Source organism: Panthera tigris, chromosome B3 (assembly GCF_018350195.1).
Source record: "Panthera tigris isolate Pti1 chromosome B3, P.tigris_Pti1_mat1.1, whole genome shotgun sequence".
Taxonomy (NCBI): domain Eukaryota; kingdom Metazoa; phylum Chordata; class Mammalia; order Carnivora; family Felidae; genus Panthera; species Panthera tigris.
Genome location: NC_056665.1, coordinates 121,603,045 through 121,621,594, shown reverse-complemented (window position 1 = coordinate 121,621,594; position 18,550 = coordinate 121,603,045). Strand labels below are relative to the sequence as shown.

Sequence of the window (18,550 nt, the reverse complement as noted above, 5' to 3'; positions counted from 1 at the left end):
ATTGTGCCCCAAAAGAAGGTCTTGAACTAAGGCACAAAAATGCATTACTGGTTCTAGAATGAAGTTAGAAAATGAGGTGGTGCTAAAGATGACTCCAAACTTGGGAGACTGGGTAGACTGGGTGGTGATGCTGTCAACGAGGTGGGTGGTTCAGGAGGAGATTCCGGTTTGCATTAAGGGAGGAGTTAAGAGGGTGAGAGTTCAGCCTTGGACTTGCTGAGTTGGGATGTCCAAGTGGAACTTGGTGGTGCGTGGAAGTGTAAATTTGGAGTTCTGGGGAAAGTTTGGAACTGACGTGTGGATTTGTGTATACTCATCAGCATTTGCGGTCTGAGAGCCAGCAAGAAGATGAGAATTCTCTAGAGACGCTATAGAGACCCAAGGTTATGATGAAAGGCATATGTTGCTTTTATTAATTCTGTTTTTATTAATAGTGCATAAAATCAGTGAGAAAAATTCAGTGTAAACTTTTTTTTTTTTTTTAATTTTAATGTTTATTTATTTTTGAGGGAGAGAGAGACACACACACAGAGCACGAACAGGGGAGGGGCAGAGAGGCAGGCAGACACTGAATCCAAAGCAGGCTCCAGGCTCTGAGCTGTCAGCACAGAGCCTGACGTGGGACTCGAACTCACAGACTGGGAGATCATGACCTGAGCCAAAGTCGGATGCCTAACTGACTGAACCACCCAGGTGCCCCTGGTGTAAACATTTTTAAAACAAAATGATACATAAAAATTCAGTAATGTGTACTCTTTGTTAAAAATGAAAAAATCACATCGGTTCAGAGGGTTATAAGTAGGAAGTATGCTCTCTTCCCACTCCAATTTCTTGTGTCTCCTTCCAGATGATTTTAGTGCATACATATTATGTTTATGGTTTATCGTGATTATTCCTTTCCAGTATTGCTTTGGTTAAGAGTGGCAGCAGTTTAATAAATATGGCTGACAGCCTACAGGCATGTGAACAGTATGGCTTATTAGTTTGATTTTTCCCCCCTCCCCTTGTCCTGTAATGTGTTTTATGATGATATGCTTATGATCTCAACTGGAAAAAATTTTTCTTCTTTTGCCTTTTCTTGGAAAAAAATGTTACTGTTCAGGCAAACATCTTAGTAGTCGTTGTAGTACTTAAATCTTCCCTCGATTAATAGTACTAACACTGTCACAACCTTGTCTGCTTAATGTGAGCAGACTAGTAACTGTTTTTTTAACCTGGAGGTAGTGATAAGCTAGTATTTTTCTTGATTGCCTTGTCGACAGTGTAATTCTCATTAGAATGAATGAAAGCCTTTTAAGAGTCCTCTTGCCTGGTGAATCCAGAGACTAAAATACACTGGAAAAGTTTGTAGCCCATGTTTTCTTTAGCATGGATTTGATCTCCAGTCTAGTTGAGACTAAAAGGTATTAGATGTCGTTTCGAGAAATGTCCTAATGTTAATTGTGCAATCACTGTAACTTGTTTAAACCCTTCTATTACAGGGTACTTATTGTTGAAAGAGCAAAGAGCATAATGTGTATTACAAACACTTGTAAGGTACCGCTTTCTCTAATACTAATAGTAATAAAAGGAAACATTGCTTAGTACTTACTATTTGTTAGCTCTTAATAAATACTGTCCTGAGTGCTAGATGTGCAATAATGAGCAAAATAAGCCTGGTGCTTTCCTTTATGGAACATTATACATGTATAAGATAGTAATACTATCACTTTTATTTGAATCATGTCAATAAGAACATTTAGCATCAGTAGTTGAATTGATTTTCTTCTCTCTGTGTTCTAAGACTTTGTCACCTTTATCAGAGGTTTGCATACCAGTTGACCTGTACATTCTGATCCTGAATGATCAGAGTGACCTGTATTTTTTTTTTTAACTTTTTTTTTTTTTTTTTTTTTTTGAGAGAGTGGGAGCGGGGCAGAGGTGGGGTGGAGACAGAGGATCCCAAGCGGGGTCCGCGCTGACAGCAGCGAGGCCCATGAGGGGCTCACGAACTTTGAGATCATGACCTGAGCTGAAGTTGAACACTCAACTGACTGAGCCACCTAGGCACCCCCAGAGTGACCCCCAGTGATTTGACTGAGGCTGTTTTCCAAGAGTTACTTAGTTGAATCTCAGTTCCTTAAAATGCAATTAAAGTGACACTGTGATTATAATTACAATATTTAAAAGCAAACTAATGATTTAACTTACTACTTCCTAGACAGTCCAGCCAACAGTATGAATACACTGTGGGTAGTGCTGGTTTGGGTGTGTCTCAAATCAAGGCGGGTATCTTTTAAAGAGATACACTCACAGCATTCCTGACATACACACCTGCCACACATTTGTTACTTAGGAGCTCTGAAAGCTGTCTTTTTACTAGTATGTTCTATTGCGAGAAAATAGTTTAAACAATTTCAGAGTTAAGAGTTGGGTACTGGTATTAAATACAGTGTTCTTTTAGATATAGTTTTTTATTTTTTATATTTTATTTATTATTTATTTATTTTTTTTAATGTTTATTTATTTTTGAGAGAGAGAGAGAGAGAGAGAGAGAGCTCACAAGCCAGTCAGGGGCAGAGAGAAAGAGAGGGACAGAGGATCCGAAGCAGACTCTGTGCTGACAGCAGAGAGCCTGATGCAGAGCTTGAACTTGTGAACCATGATGAGATCATGACCTGAGCTGAAGTCAGACGCTTAACCAACTGAGGCACCCACGTGCCCTAGATACAGTTTTTAAAAGAGATGATCAGAATATTATTTTATTTTTGTTGTGTTTTAAGTGTTTTTGATTTGTCCAGCTTAAAAAAGTTTTAAGTTTATTTATTTTGAGAGAGACAGAGACAACATGAGAGGGAGAGAGGGAGACAGAATCCCAAGCAGGCCCTGCACTGTCAGTGCAGAGCTCCATGCGAGGCTTGAACTCGTGGAACTGTGAGATCATGACCTGAGCTGAAACCTAGTTGGACGCTTAACTGACTGAGCCACCCAGGTGCTCCTGTCCAGGTTTTTAAAAATGTTTATTTATCTTGAGAGAGAGAGACAACGCGTGAATGGGGAAGGGGCAGAGAGAGAGGGAGAGAAAAAACTCCCAAGTAGGCTCTGAGCTATCACCTCTGAGCCCAGTGTGGGGCTCCATCTCACAACTTTGAGAAGAGGACCTGAGCTGAAAGCAAGAGTAGGACGCTCAACTGACTAAGCCACCCAGGTGCCCCTGCTTTGCCCAGTTTATAACTTGTTTATATGTTATATTAATTTTTAAACAATCTCCTGTCTTCAGTTATTGGCTCATTTCTAGCTATTCTATTCTAAACACATTGCAGCCTTGCTCCTGCATAAAACTTTCAGTAGTGAACATCCACACAAACTTCTACCCCTTTGGGGAAGAGATTGATGAAGATCTATATCAGTTTTACAATTAGTTTTCGCAAGTTTCTTTAGGCCATCAAATTGAAGCAGTACCATCAGATTCTAAGTATCATGCCTATTTGAATGCCGTTCCTTTGTTAAGAACAAGTTTTTATTTTCCAGCTGTTCTAGCTTGCAGCATTCAGATAGCTTCCCCAAATTAATATTATCGGTATGAAATATTCTAAAATATATTTAACCCTTGGATCAAGTTGCCTGAGAGGCCAAGAAAGAATCTTTTATTCCTTTGGGACTTTTCATAACTCTAGTACAGTACTCAGTTGAAAATGTGTTCCTGATAAATTGTGAATGACCATTCTCACTGTAATTGGCTGTTTCATAGTTAAGATTAAAGTTAACACACAGGGGTGCCTGGGTGGCTCAGGCAGTTTAGTGTATGACTCTTGATTTCAGCTTGGGTCATGATCTCACGGTTTGGTTTGTGAGCTCAAGCGTTCTCTCTCTGTCAAAATAAATAAACTTTTAAAAAAAAGTTAACACACAAACTCCTCTGATGAGATTTTTCTATAAAACAAGATTTCCATTAAGATTGACCAAAAAGTGGGGTGCCTGGGTGGCTCAGCCGGTTAAGCATCTGACTTCGGCTCAGGTCATGATCTCACGGTTCGTGGTTCAAGCCCCGAGTCAGGCTCTGTGCTGACAGCTCAGAGCCTGGAGCCTGCTTCAGATTCTGTGTCTCCCTCTCTTGTGCCCCTTCCCTGCTCATACGCTGTCTCTGTCTGTCTCAAAAATAAACAAACATTAAAAGAAAATTAAAAAAAAAAAAAAAAAAAAAGATTGACCAAAAAGTAAAAAGCTTTGAGGTATGAGATCAAAAGTACAGTAGCTTGGTATTTTATATTAAAATTAAAGTGTCCCAAAGGATTAAACCAGGGATAATCTTAGAGTGGAAATGGGTACTTAGGTGAAGATGAAGGGGTCAGAATGATTTCATGACAGTTGCTGACCATTCTTAAATGTTTTTCCCTTGTGTTGTATTTCACTTTCTACTTCTGTACAGTGCTGGACCACTCTTACGTAAGCATTTTACTTTTGTGCATAATTTATTTGTGTTACCACAACAAAGGCTGTTAATAAACCACGTGTTTCCCATAGGAACCTAGTACTGGTCATTATTTGGAATACTATGGCTGGTGGCTTTAAGACTATACAGCAGCAAAACATTATAAATAGTTTATTCTAGGACTGATTTACTTTGACTGCTTCATTTGTAAGTTAACATACTATTTTTCAGGACAGGCTTTTTCTTTGTTGATTTATTTTTTAATTTGCTTTATTAGAACAAAGGAAATTATACATGCTCCAACCATAGCATTTTAGGATCTATTTCATAAAATCAAATAATGATAGAAATGAGCATTAAGCATTGTTCTTGGGCACTTCCTTCTCCCTCTGTTTTTCTTTGTTTGCTGTTTATCTAAAGTATATATAACTTACAATATTTCTGTTGAAAAAAATTATGCCCTGCTTAGATCTTAGTGGATTTATTTTTACTAGTAGAGAATTCTGAAGTTATGCAAATCTGTAAGGACTTAGAGCTTAATCTTTTTCCTACTGGGATTGAAATAAACATTTTTAAACTCCCTTTTAGGTCCATCATGTTACACAAAATGGAGGACTTTACAAAAAACCGTTTAATGAAGCTTTTGAAGAAACACCGATGCTGGTCGCTGTGCTTACTTATGTGGGGTATGGTGTACTCACTCTCTTTGGATATCTCCGAGATTTCTTGAGGCACTGGAGAATTGAAAAGTGTCATCATGCAACAGAAAGAAAAGAACAACAGGTAATTGTTAAGAGTCTTTGATTCTATAAATGGAAGCCTTTTATAGAGATCTTGGTATTTTCACTCATTATTTCTTTAGAGATCTGGGGACACGTTAAAATAAAAATATTCCAGATGAAGTTAAATGAAAGCATTTCACAAAGGAAGTGGAAAACAAGGTTAAGGCATGGAGAAATCAAGGTCTTTAAGATATTTCTAATTTAGTCTTCACAAGAATTTATTCCTGTTTGATGGATGAGAAAGCTAAAATTCACAAGTTAAATAACATTTCCTAAGACACTTTGTGTCAGAGCTTGTACACAGACACAGGTCTGTGAAGTGCCAGAAGCCATGTTCTGTCTGTTCATGGTACTGTGCTGTATCCCAAGTTGTGGCTCCATTCGTCTCAGAAGATGTAGTTCTGGAGAACTCGTGATGTGTTTTCTCATAGACACATTGTACATAGATGTTTGGCTCACAGATCAGCTCCTCTCCCCAAACAAGTCTGTAAACAGAATGTGGTTAAGCTCTGTTCATGGTAGAAAAACAATCTTGTTTGAGTAATTGTAAACAGAGATAATAATGGTCGTCTCTGGGAGGAAAGACCTCACTTCACTTTTCTCTCTATACTCCTTTGCACCTCTAGATTTCTGTACAGTACACATGTATTGCCTATTCTCAAAAATCAGCCAAATTAGGGTGAAAAATGCCTGGTGTTTCTCAAAACAAACTTGTTTGTTCTTGGCATGTGAAGTATGCAGAGGTTGTCCTCTAACCCAAGGAATATTTAGATTAGAGATAGATTAGATAGATAGATTAGATTTAGATTAGAGATAGATTATAGAAGGGCTTCAGAAATTAGATTTTTTTGGTCCATCATACTTCTCACTTTTGTGGGGTTTTAGAGGAGAGAGGCGGATGTTGTGGCAGCAAGGTCACCACTGAGAGAGGAGCCATTAGACACTGGGCATGGATGGTGGTCCTGTGGGGGGAGGGACGGGGGCATCCAGAAATGTGGGCAAAGAAGGGACCTCATCAACTGCTAGAAAGCCAAAACCAGTCTGTATGGAATTGAGGATTCTGGTCCTGAGAGAACCCAGAACCCAGGCTGTCTTCACTGTCACGTCAGTCATTCTGCATCCTCCCCAGCACCAGAACCACAAGTTGGCCATCCTTCATTGTGCTGAAATGCCTACAGTTCACTTCATCAAGAAGGTATTTCTTGAATACCTAATGCAAGCAAAGCCCTGCGTTCAGAAGTTTGGTCCAGTAGGCAAAACTCGTTGTATGGTATTGCTGTTACTTATTTATGGGCCAGTATCTTCCTATTAGACTGAGTTGATGGTGGTTGTCACTGATGGGAGCTAACGTTTGATTCACATAGCCACATTCAAAAGTCTTTGTCTACAGGGACCTCTCCTAGTGTGGACATACTTCAAAGCCCTACTAACTAACATGTAGAGGTGGGTGTGGGGGTACTGGTTTTGATGTGGAGAGTATTCCAGGCTGAGGGGATGGGGTGGGCAAGGGTATGAGGAATGTTTGGGAGCAGCTGGGTTTTGGCTGTATGAGAGATTGTGGTTTGAATGTCAAGCTAGGAACTTTGGGCAGTGAGGAGTCTGGGCAGTTTTTGAGCAGAGGAGTGGCCGGAGAGTTTGCATAGCTGGTGTTGTGTCATGGTGTGATAAAGAATGAATGGGGTTGCATCAGAATTACTTTGTAAAAGAGTACATCACGTTTTGAACTTGTTCTGTGTTTCCAGAGGGTGAATTTACTCTTGAGTATTGGGGCTGCCTGTGTGTACTTGACCTTTGTGTTAAGGAGTCAGAACACATAGATTTTATTAAGTAGTTTCTAATTCTGTTGAGGAAACATAAACTCTTCAGATTTAACGGGTCTTTGCAAAGCACTATACACATAAATAGTGTCTGAATTGTATGCAGATGTAGAACAAAAAAATAGCTGACTAGCATTGAATTAATCAGGAAATAATTGTAGGAGGAAGTAATAGGAAATATGTGGGACAGAGGGGGGACATTTGCTTCTACGGTTTAGAGGACTGTACTAATTTGTTTGAATTCTTTCAATAGGATTTTCACAGTAGATAACATTAACAGTTAAAACAGTTGAATTCTGCCATTTTCTTTTCTTTCTTTCTTTTTTTAATCTTTATTTATTTTTGAGAGAAAGACAGTGTGAGCAGGGGAGGAGCAGAGAGAGGGAGACACAGAATCCGAAGCAGGCTCCAGGCCCTCAGCTGTCAGCACAGAACCCAAGGTGGGGTTCTAACTCACGAACCGTGAGATCATGACCTGAGCTGAAGTCGGACACTTAACCGACTGAGCCACCCAGGCGCCCTGAATTCTGCCATTTTCTTATCAAAGTTTAGCTTTTAGAGGGAAAGGAAGATCATTCAGCCCTATGGTAGAGCATGTTTATTTTCGGATACTGGATTAGATGTAGTGAGAGGGATATGCAGAGTTTTAAGTGTTACATTGGAAGAAGTGAGGGAAAGTGCTTGGGATCATAAAATGCAAATCTAATGTTGCCACTTCCTCATTTCACTGAGTGAATGGTGTTTATAACTGCCTCCTTACTTTCTTCCCCATTCCATTATAAAAGAGAGCCCATTTTAACTATTTATGCTAGTTCTTTATGTGTTGCTTTGGGTAGAACTGAATCCCATGGCCCCAACTAATGAGTTAGCATGACTTTGTTCTATTCTATGTAAATTGTAAAAAAAAAAAAAAAATTCTTTGAATTCTTTACTGCTTGATCCTCTCCTATTAGTGTTATTTTGGAGAAGAGTGTTGTTTTTCCCAGTCTATAGTCTGTTTCTTTTTTATGTGAGATGAAGCTACTAGTCCTCTAGAAACATGTATGTGATTAGATATAGCAAAAGGTTGAATTTAAAACATTCCAGTATCTAGACAAGAAATACCTAAGAAATTTAAGGATCAGATCATGGTAGGTAGTTCCCATACAACTTACCAAACTTAATTTTTGCCTCTACGGTTTGTTTATGATCAAATATTCAAAAATGGAAAGGATAGGATATTGGGAAGGGACATTATTTATCCACATCCTGATATGTTTAATTTTCAAGATACAAAAGAAGAAAATTATTTGAAATAGATTAATAGAAATTCCTGGAAGTATTTTATTCTTGACCTTCCTCAAAAAGTAGTTTACTAAGAATATTCTGATGGTTGCCATTGTAGCAGTATCTTTGGAAACTATTAATGTCGTATAGTTGCTTGATGTATTAAGCTGAGGGATTATCAGTTGGTTTGTCTTTTTTAGTTCTGTGGACTTACAAAGAGCTCTACTTTTCATTGTTTTGTGGTGTGTGTGGAGCCCCGGACAGCAGTCATCTATTTTTTTTTAAATAGCCTCATTGAGATAAAATTTATATACCATAAAGGTCACCTGTTTAAAACATATAATTCAGTTAATTTTAGCATTACAGTTGACCCTTGAAAAATGTGGAGGTTAGGGGTGCCGGCACCCCCCACATGCAGTTGAAAATTTATGTATACTTTTGACTCCCCCAAAACTTAACTAATACTCTTCAGTTGACCTGAAGTTTTGCTGATAACATAAACAGTTGATTAACACATATTTTGTAAGTTATATGTATCACATACTGTATTCTTTTTTTTTTTTTTTTTTAAGTTTATTTATTTATTTTGAGACAGAGTACCAGCAGGGGAGGGGCAGAGAGCAAGAGAAAGAAAGAGGATCCCAAGCGGCAGTGCAGAGCCCAATGCAGGCTTGAACTCAAGAACCATGAGATGATGACCTGAGCCAAATCCAACAGTCGGACGGACATTCAAGTGACTGGGACACTCAACTGACTGAGCCACCCAGGCACCCCCACCTTTTATTTTCTTTTTTAAGTAATCTCTACATCCAAGGTGGGGCTTGAATTTACAACCCTGAGACCAAGATTACCTGCTCCACCAACTGAGCCAGCCAGGTGCCCCTTATATACTGTATTCTTAAAATAAAGTAAGCTAGAGAAAAAATATGAAGAAAACTATAAGGAAGAGAAAATACATTTATAATACCATACTGTATTTATTAGAAAAAAATCTGCATGTAGATGGACCTGCAGAGTTCAAACCCCTGTTGTTCAAGGGTCAAATGTATTTTCAGAAGTGAGCAGCCAGCACCATAATCTAGTTTTAGAACATTTTTATCATCTGAAAAAGAAACCCCATAGCTGTTAGCAGTCACTTATTACTCCCCCTTATCACCCTGGGCAACCACTGATCTACTTTCTGTTTCTAGATGTTTCATATGAATGGGATTATACAATGTGTGATTATTTGTGTCTGCCTTCTTTACTTGGCGTAATGTTTTTTGAGGGTCATCCATGTTGTAGTATGCTTCATATTCATTTCTTTTTATTGCTGAATCATATTCCACTGTATAGAAGTCATCTATTTGTATTTACTCTAGGGATTTCTCACTAGTACCAAGCTGTATCCCAGATAAACCTTTTCAAAGAGTTTGGTAGTAGATTACCACCTTATCCTTGTGCACTAGTGACATTAGTAGGTTTGCAAAAGTTTCCCTGTCACCTTTTGGGCTTTTTTGTTTGGAGCAACAGTGTAGCTTTTTTAAATTTAATTTTATTATTATTATTATTTTAATGTTTTATTTATTTTTGAGAGAGAGAGACAGAGCACGAGTGGGGGAGGAACAGAGAGAGGGAGACGCAGAATCTGAAGCAGGCTCCAAGCACAGAGCCCGACGTGAGGCTCAAACTCATGAACATCAAGTTCAAACAGCGCATGAAGGCTGTTTATACTTTACCATTGCCACTCACCTGCCAGTTAAGTATTTTTTGTCTGAGCAAGTATCCCTTTAGAGTACTTGTTATATTGTATTATAACTTCATTTGTGTGCCGCTCCACTCCACTAAGAGGTCCTTAGGAGTGTAAAGGTTGTGTCTTACTCATTTTTATTCCTAATGCCTACCTTAGTGCCTGGAAAGGACAGCTCAGTAAACGTTTGTTCAGTGACTGAGCAAACAAGTATTAGGTTGGCCTGACTAAAGTCATTTCACAGTGACTAAATTAAGAAGGAGGAGGAAGAAGAGGGTGAGGATGTGGACTGGGGATGGGGGACAGGCTGGGGGAGGGGGAGGGTAGGAGTAGTGGGGGTATTGTAGTTTGCGGAGAGAACTGTCTTGTTTTTTAATATATCCTGAGTCTGGCAGAAGTATTCAGCAAAAGGCATTGGAAGGAAGGAAGGGAAGGAAGGAAGGAAGGAAGGAAGGAAGGAAGGAAGGAAGGAAGGAAGGAAGGAAGAGATAAGTCCTCTATTTTAACCCTGTCCTAGAATATTTAAACTGTAGGAGATATTTTTGGGAACAGACACTCTTGTTGCCTAAACTGAAACCCTGAATAGTTACCCTGTTCCATCCCCATTCTTGCTTCATTGCTAAGCTGCAGGGAATTTGGTTAGTGGCCTTTCAGTTCTTTTCACCGAACCTTCTAACTGTAGTCAAGCTTCTACCCTGGCCAGGAGTCCCTCTCTTCTGCCGTTCTGTCCCACCAGCTTTTGGTCTGTAACATCCCTCACTGTGGCAACTTTCCTGTCACTCTGTGTAAGTCTGTTCCTGTCTCAGGGACTGAGGTGTTGTCTCATCGGAACAATGAGGAGTGGTGAGCTCCTTGATCTTGACAGTCTCTGCCCTCCCAGCCACACCCTGGCTGCCCAGAGCTCTACTTCACTTGAGCCTGCAACCATTTTGGGTTTGGTAACCCTTCCAATAAATGGGACCAGACTGTCTTAAGCATTTTCTGATGTTTATATAGTAAAACAAAAATAGTGCTCTTTCTTCTAATAAAAATTTGTCTGTGATGGAGTATTTCTCTCAGGTGTTTGAATTAATACCTTTAACATTAATGTGCAGTATTTAGAAAGGGTTTAAAGAAATGAGATCAAGAAGAGTTGGTACTGTTTACCCTATTTGATGTGAATGGACAAAGATTGGAAACAACTCCCCCTGCTCCCCCAATCCTACTTTGGGAAATAAATGCATGGTGAATGACAGCCAAGGGAAAGTCCCAAATTAGAATTTGGATGTCTTTGTTCCAGTTTTCATTCACTTAGTATTCTTGTTGGAAGAAGAGACTATCAAAAAGGATACATTATTTAAGTAGTAAATTTCCAATTATGATAGACACATTATTTATGGATATTTTCTCAAGGAAATGTAAATGTTAGGGCAATTGTGAAAGAGATGGTATCGGGTACTGCACATTCCAGAGAGTACTTTCTGACTCTGCTCAGCTTTATTTAAGATTTTATCTACTGTGAGGCTTACTTATTAGTTACTTTATAGTCCAATGTCATAGAAGGTTAATTATAAAATTTTATGAAGTCTTTTTTAGCAATAAAAATCTTACACAATAAGGCTTAAGCTTTGCATGTTTCTAATTAGCTTATTTAACAGATTAATTTAGATTGACACCAAGTCCAGATCTCGGGGCTAGAAGTTCAACAGTTTGCTAACTGTAGTATAGTTTTCTTTTTATTTGGTTTGCCCCTTATCTTCAGGAGTCCAGTTGCTCTAGTGTGGTCTGATCATGTGGTCATATCACATCAGTCATAACATTATGCATTCATTTTAGCTCCACCCAGACTATTTTTTTATAGACTTAATTTTTAGTGCATCTTATTTCAGGGAAGAAGGGAGGGCTTTAAGTCCCTCATCATGGGAATTCATCACGAGAATCTTTTTTTCAAACTCCCATCCAAGGAAAGAAACCTGAGATAGGTGTCTTTCTATATAAGCAAACTTTTAGTCTTTCTTGCTTATCATTTTTCTTTGGATATGTTTCACTTTGATTTTAAAAATATACAGAGGATGGAATTTTAATTTCAGAATTATTATTTTTTGTTTAAAACTGAAATTACAGTGTTTTTTTTTTAAGTTTAATTTATTTTGAGAGACAGAGAGAGAGCATGAGTAGGGGAGGGGCAGAGAGAGAGAATCCCAAACAGGCTTCATGCTGTCAGCGCAGAGCCAGACAAGGGGTTCAAATCTGTGAACAGTGAGATCATGACCTGAGCCAAAACCAAGAGTTTTGAATGCTTAACCAACTAAGCCACCCAGGTGTCCTTAAAATTAGTGTTTTTATTTAAAAAAAAATTTTTTTAATGTTTTTATTTATATTTGAGAGAAAGAGAGAGACAGTCAGAATCTGAAGCAGGCTCCAGGCTCTGAGCTGTCAGCACAGAGCCTGACGCGGGGCTTGAACTGAACTGTGAGATCATGACCTGAGCTGAACTCGACTGAGCCACCCAGGTGCCCCAAGACCTACTTTATTAAGTTCTTTGACTCTACATTCATGCAGTCAGATGATTATTTACAACGATTTCATATAGGTTAGCCATCAAAGCCAAGTGGCTTTTACCTGATTAAGAGTTGTTTTACCTTGAGGTACCTGGGTGGCTTAGTGGTTTAGCATGGGACTCTTGGTTTCAGCTCAGGTCATGATCTCACGGTTTCATGAGTTCGAGCCCGTGTGGGGCTCTGTGCTGGCAGTGCGGAGCTTGCTTGGGATTGTCTCTCTCTTCCTGTTTCTCTCTGCCCTTCCCCACTCTGTCTCTGTCTCTCTCAAATAAAAAAAACTAAAAAAAAAAAAAAAGAGTTGTTCCCCCCCCTCCCTTTTTTTAAAGTAATCTCCACACTCAACATGGGACTCAAATTACAACCCTGAAGTCAACAGTCTCATGCTCTACTAAGCCAGCCAGGTGCCCCAGAGTTGTTTTAAAGTTTTAAAGTTGTTTTTAACATAGAGAATTGATGCCTTTGTGATTGTTTTCCTTATCAGCGAATTCAATATAATTGACCTCTCATTCTTAATTGCTCTTACAACATGAAAAGGGAAGTTGTAAAAATGTTCTAAAGCAATTTAGTTAAATTCATGGTATTTCACCATTTGTTGGCAGGACTTTGTGTCATTGTATCAGGATTTCGAAAACTTCTATACAAGAAACCTCTACATGAGGATTAGAGACAACTGGAATCGACCGATCTGTAGTGTGCCTGGAGCCAGGGTGGACATCATGGAGAGGCAGTCTCATGATTATAACTGGTCCTTCAAGTGAGTCTCAGTTGGGAAATTATCTCTTGACAGCAACAGAAAGGAATTTCTTCACTTCAGAATTTATTCTATTGCAAATTGAGTATTCTGTTAAAACAAGAGTCGAAGCTGAGAGTACAGCACAACATAGTTTCCTTGCATATAGTTCATCGTTATCCAGATTTTTAGAATATATTTTTCTGTTACATTTGATACTGTGTTGGATTATAACTGAAAACAAAGTTTGACTAATTAAAAAGAAAAACAAGAAGCCAAAGAAAAACTGTCCTTTCTGTTATGCCACTTACCAGAATCAAGTGTCTGAATATACTTCTAGATATTTTGATTTCTCGAATGGTTCCAGGATATATGCAATGCTTTTACTTAAATAGGCTGAATAGTTTAGAAAACTTTTCATATTCATAAAACTTTATTGTTTAGATCTCACAAGTATTGCATGGTTGCATTGTTACTATTAAAAAAAAAAAAAGATAATACAGATAAATGAAACATTCCCCCATGACAACTAACCACTATCCCTTCTGCAAATCCACTTCTCCACAAATCTTCACTCCCCAGAGGTGACCATTGTTACCAGTTTGTTGTGTATGATTCCTCCAGATGTTTTCTGTGGGGTATGTATGTGGTGAATCCACTGGGGTTACGTACAGGTAATTTTTGATTTATAAAAATGGGACCATACTATAGAAATCATTTTATATCTTGCTTTTTTCTTGCTAACATGTTGGTAATATCCTGCTTGTCTGTATCCACAGCCAGCTTAATATTAGCAGTGGCTACTTAGCATCGTATAGTATAGATGTATATAGTGTATGGCAGGTTGGGCTGCACCATCCTTTGTTAAAAACCCCAAAATTTCAGAGTTCAAACAGCAGCAGTTTCTTGTCCACACTTCCCGTCCACCTTAGGTTGGTGGAGCCTCTGAAACATGTTATTCTCACTGGTGGGCCCAGGCTGATTGAACTTCCATCATAATGGAATGTCACTGGTCTGTGTGCCTGGAGAAGGGGCATGGTAGATAAATTGTGCAGTGACTCTGAAAGGATCTTTATGCAGGTATCCTTTCATATCTGTGTGGAAATTGCTGAGTCAAAGAGTATGTACTTCTTTTAATGGAGAAGTCCTGCCAAACTGCCCTCCAAAAAAAAAAAAAAAAAAAAATTACTGACTGATATTCTTATCTACAGTATGTGGGACTGTCCTGGCCAACACTGGCTATGGTCAGTTTTTAAATCTTTATCATTATCTATACGTGAAAATTACTATTTTGTTTTAACTTTCATTTTCTTAATTTTAGTTTCTTAGTGAGTTTGAGCTTCCTTTCTACTAGGCCATATTCTCCCTACTTTCTGTATATGGTGCTTCCTTTTATATCATCAGTGTGTTTATTATTACGTGTACATATTTGATTTGCTCATGAGTTTCATGAACTTTTATGGTATTGAAATACAGGTACACAGGGAATATAATTAAAGGTGTTATAAACATGGGTTCCTACAACTATCTTGGATTTGCACGGAATACTGGATCATGTCAAGAAGCAGCTGCCAAAGTCCTAGAGGAGTATGGAGTTGGAGTGTGCAGCACTCGGCAGGAAATTGGTAAGTGCAGGCTCTGTTTGGCCAGCTAATGTTCTTAATTGTGCTACTCAGGAGGGAATAATGCTGATACAGAGCTAGAATAGTAAGCATCCACATACATACTTTGCCATATAGTTTCTGAAATAACGGATGATTTTAATGTGTTCAACACATGTTGAGACATATTTATCTTTTCCATTGTATTATAATACAAAATATCTCTAGAAAAGTTCCATAAGTATTTAACTCATTTGCAGCTTTAATGTTCACTTTGTTGGCTTTTACAAATGGTAGTGGTTAAGAGTGCTGTTTCCTAGGCCTGACCCTGTGGGCATATGAGGGTTATTTAATCTGTTTCCATGCTGGTAAGTGGGGGTGAGAATAATTACTACCTTATAGGGCTATTGAAGAATTAATTCATATAAAGCATTTGTGACTTGGCAAATATTCAGTAAATGTTAACTTTTTGTTATTGTACCTTTACAAAATGTAAAGGTGAATAGATTTATATAAATAAATTTCATTTTTGTTCATAGGACGATTTCAAATTCTTCTGTTTTGTTCCAGAGAACTGATAACTATAAAGGTTAAAAGGCAACTTCTGGATATTTATTACTATGAATCACCCTCAAACTTAGTGGATTAAAACAGTAATTCATCATTATTTCTCATAGGTCTAAAGATTGGCAAGCTTAGCTGGGTCATTTGTACTCAGGTCCTTAATGACATAGTTTAGGAAGCATGGTGCAATGACGATATATGGTAATCAGACCTTACATCTTTATGGCACTTTGTAGTTTTTAAATTTCTTGAGCCTTTTCTCTCTTTTGATCCTCACAACAATGTCATGAGGTAGATAGAGCAAATATTATTATTGGTATTTAGCAGGTATGAAACTGAAGCCCAGGGAGGTTAAATGACTTGCTTAAAGCTTTGAGGACTTGTAGCATCTCAGTTCAGCAGCCTTTTTTTCACCATCTTTTCTGCTTTGATCAGTCTTGTTCGGTCCTTACAGATTTGATTATTGACATAAAATCACAATACAAAGTGAGGGAGGATGTTTTTTAACTTGTCTTTTGCTACATAACAAATCATTCTAAAACCTAGCAACTTAAAACAGACACATACATTTATTTGCTTATAATTCTGCCATTTGGAGAAGACTTGATATTTATCTTAGCTCCATGTGGTGTTGGGTGGGGCATTATGGCTGAGAATAGAGTATCCAGGGTGGTTTCACTTACATGTCTGGTACCTCACTTGGGTAGTGGGATCAGTCAAGGGCTGGCTGAGCCCTGCATTCCTCTTCCATAGTCTCTTATCCTCCAGAGGCCCTCCTGCTCCCCGTGGCTTTTCTTTACAACAGGCTAGTTAGACTGTTTTGTGTGGCAGCTGACTTCAAAAGTATAAAAGCAGATGTTGCCAGGCCTCTCAAGGCCTAGACTTAGAACTATCAAGTGTCAGCAGGAATGGGAGAAATTGTTGGCAATCTTCTTTACAGAAATTCCATCACAGGTGCTGAATCTGAAGGTATTCAGATCTGAAGTGGTATCGACCACGATGTCTTTCATTAGCCATTTCTCTTCATACTACTCTTCCATAGAGCTTAGTCTGAAAAGGTTGTAACATGAAGACTGTGATTTCTTTTTATAAAGTAATGAGTAACTCTTAAATTCAGGATTTGGCAGTGTTAACTTCACTAAGTTCTTCACACAGGAAACCTGGACAAGCATGAAGAACTAGAGAAGCTTGTGGCAAGTTTCTTGGGAGTAGAAGCTGCTATGGCATATGGCATGGGATTTGCAACAAATTCAATGAACATTCCTGCTCTTGTTGGCAAAGTAAGACTTGTCATTTATGAAAACTCTCTAGTATGTTGTAAAGCATTCAGAACAAGCCAAAGGCTGTTGTAAACTTCATACCAAACCTGGTCTGCCGAAAGATATTTCTGTCACAAATTTTTGAATAACAATATCACATGGAGACTTAGTGGAAGCTTTCTTGCTAGAACTCATGATTCTTTACTCTTCCATTAGAGGACTCTTGCCTTCGTCATTCATGTGGTTTTGAAAGGGATTCTGATAAAAACCTCATAAAATGCTAAAATTTTGAAAGAAAGAATGTTTAATTTGGAAGGTTGTTTAACAGGTGGTTTTTCCTAAGTAGAAAAATTTGAAAATACATAGGTACCCTAATACTTGTTCTTATAATGCGTGTTGCTCAGAGATAATATAGGCAAATTATAGGCATATATGTAAAGTGAAGGTAATACTATAGGTTAAAAGTAAGAATATAAGTTAATAATAGTGAAGGTTTGAAGCACCTGGGTGGCTCAGTCAGTTAAGTGGCTAACTCTTGATTTCGGCTCAGGTCATGATCTCACAGTTCATGAGATCAGGCCTGCATCGGGCTCTGCACTGACAGTGTTGAGCCTCCTTGGGATTCTCTTTCTCCCTCTCTGCCCTCCTGTGCTTGCACTCTCTCTCTGTCTCTCAAGATAAGTAAATAAACTTAAAAAAAGTAATAATGAAGGTTAAAAGTAGTAGTACTAATAAAAATAATAATTTAAGAAGTGTGTATTTTTTGCTCCCTTGTGGGTAGAGTTTGTAAGGGGGCAGTTAAGGAGAGAAGAGATAAGAGACTTTGTAAATCACATTTTAGCAGACTGACACTCTCAGCTTGAAAGGGCCCTCAAGGAATTTTATTTATTTTTTAAATTTTATTTTAAGTAGGCTCCACACTCAGTGTGGGGCTTGAACTCACAACCCTGAGATCAAGAATTGTATGCTCCACTGACTGAGCCAGCCAGGTGCCCCAGGTTTTTTAATATTGATATTTAGGAATTGTATATTGAAAAATTGGTAGATTACTGAGTTGGAAGACTTGGGTTTTTGTTTGGTTGCTTATATATTCAAATTTATTTATTTATTTATTTTGTATATTCAAATTTAGCTCTATGACTGTGAGCATGTCACAGCCTTCCTTTTTTTTTTTTTTTTTTTCCTTTTAAGTTTTATTTATTTAAGATATCTCTACACCCAAACCTGGGGCTCAAACCCATGACCTCCCAACGTCAAGAATTGGCCTGCTCTTCTTTTTTTTTTTTTTTAAATGTTTATTTTTTGAGAGAGACAGTGTGAGTGGGGGAGAGGCAGAGAGAGGGAGGGAGACACTAGAATTGCCTGCTCCTCTGACTGAGCCAGCCAGGCACCCCGTCACAGACTTTCTGAGCCTCAGATTTTGCTTTGTAAAATGAGGTACTTGGACTAGGTTAACTGTAAAGTCCTTTTCAGTTATATAATATATGGTTTCTTTTTTTTTTTTTTTTTTAATTTTTTTTTTTTTTAACGTTTATTTATTTTTGAGACAGGGAGAGACAGAGCATGAACGGGGGAGGGTCAGAGAGAGAGGGAGACACAGAATCTGAAACAGGCTCCAGGCTCTGAGCTGTCAGCACAGAGCCCGACGCGGGGCTCAAACTCACGGACCGCAAGATCATGACCTGAGCTGAAGTCGGACACTTAACTGACTGAGCCACCCAGGCGCCCCTATAACGTATGGTTTCAAGGCACACATGGAACAAATAGAGAACAAATACCAAGGGAGGAGGTTTAAACCCAATTATATTGATATTATATGATATGATATTAAATATAAATGGCTTATACATT

At 38.4% G+C, this 18,550-nt stretch overlaps 1 protein-coding gene across 1 annotated transcript in view; it reads left to right on the top strand.

The window, feature by feature from the left end:
- SPTLC2 (serine palmitoyltransferase long chain base subunit 2) overlaps positions 1 to 18,550 on the top strand; it is a 101,694-nt gene that overhangs the window by 22,689 nt on the left and 60,455 nt on the right. The window contains exons 2-5 of the mRNA XM_042990238.1: positions 5,000 to 5,194; positions 13,145 to 13,299; positions 14,752 to 14,900; positions 16,596 to 16,720. Coding sequence (XP_042846172.1) covers positions 5,000 to 5,194; positions 13,145 to 13,299; positions 14,752 to 14,900; positions 16,596 to 16,720 — 624 coding nt within the window. The remainder of the gene's footprint in view (positions 1 to 4,999; positions 5,195 to 13,144; positions 13,300 to 14,751; positions 14,901 to 16,595; positions 16,721 to 18,550) is intronic.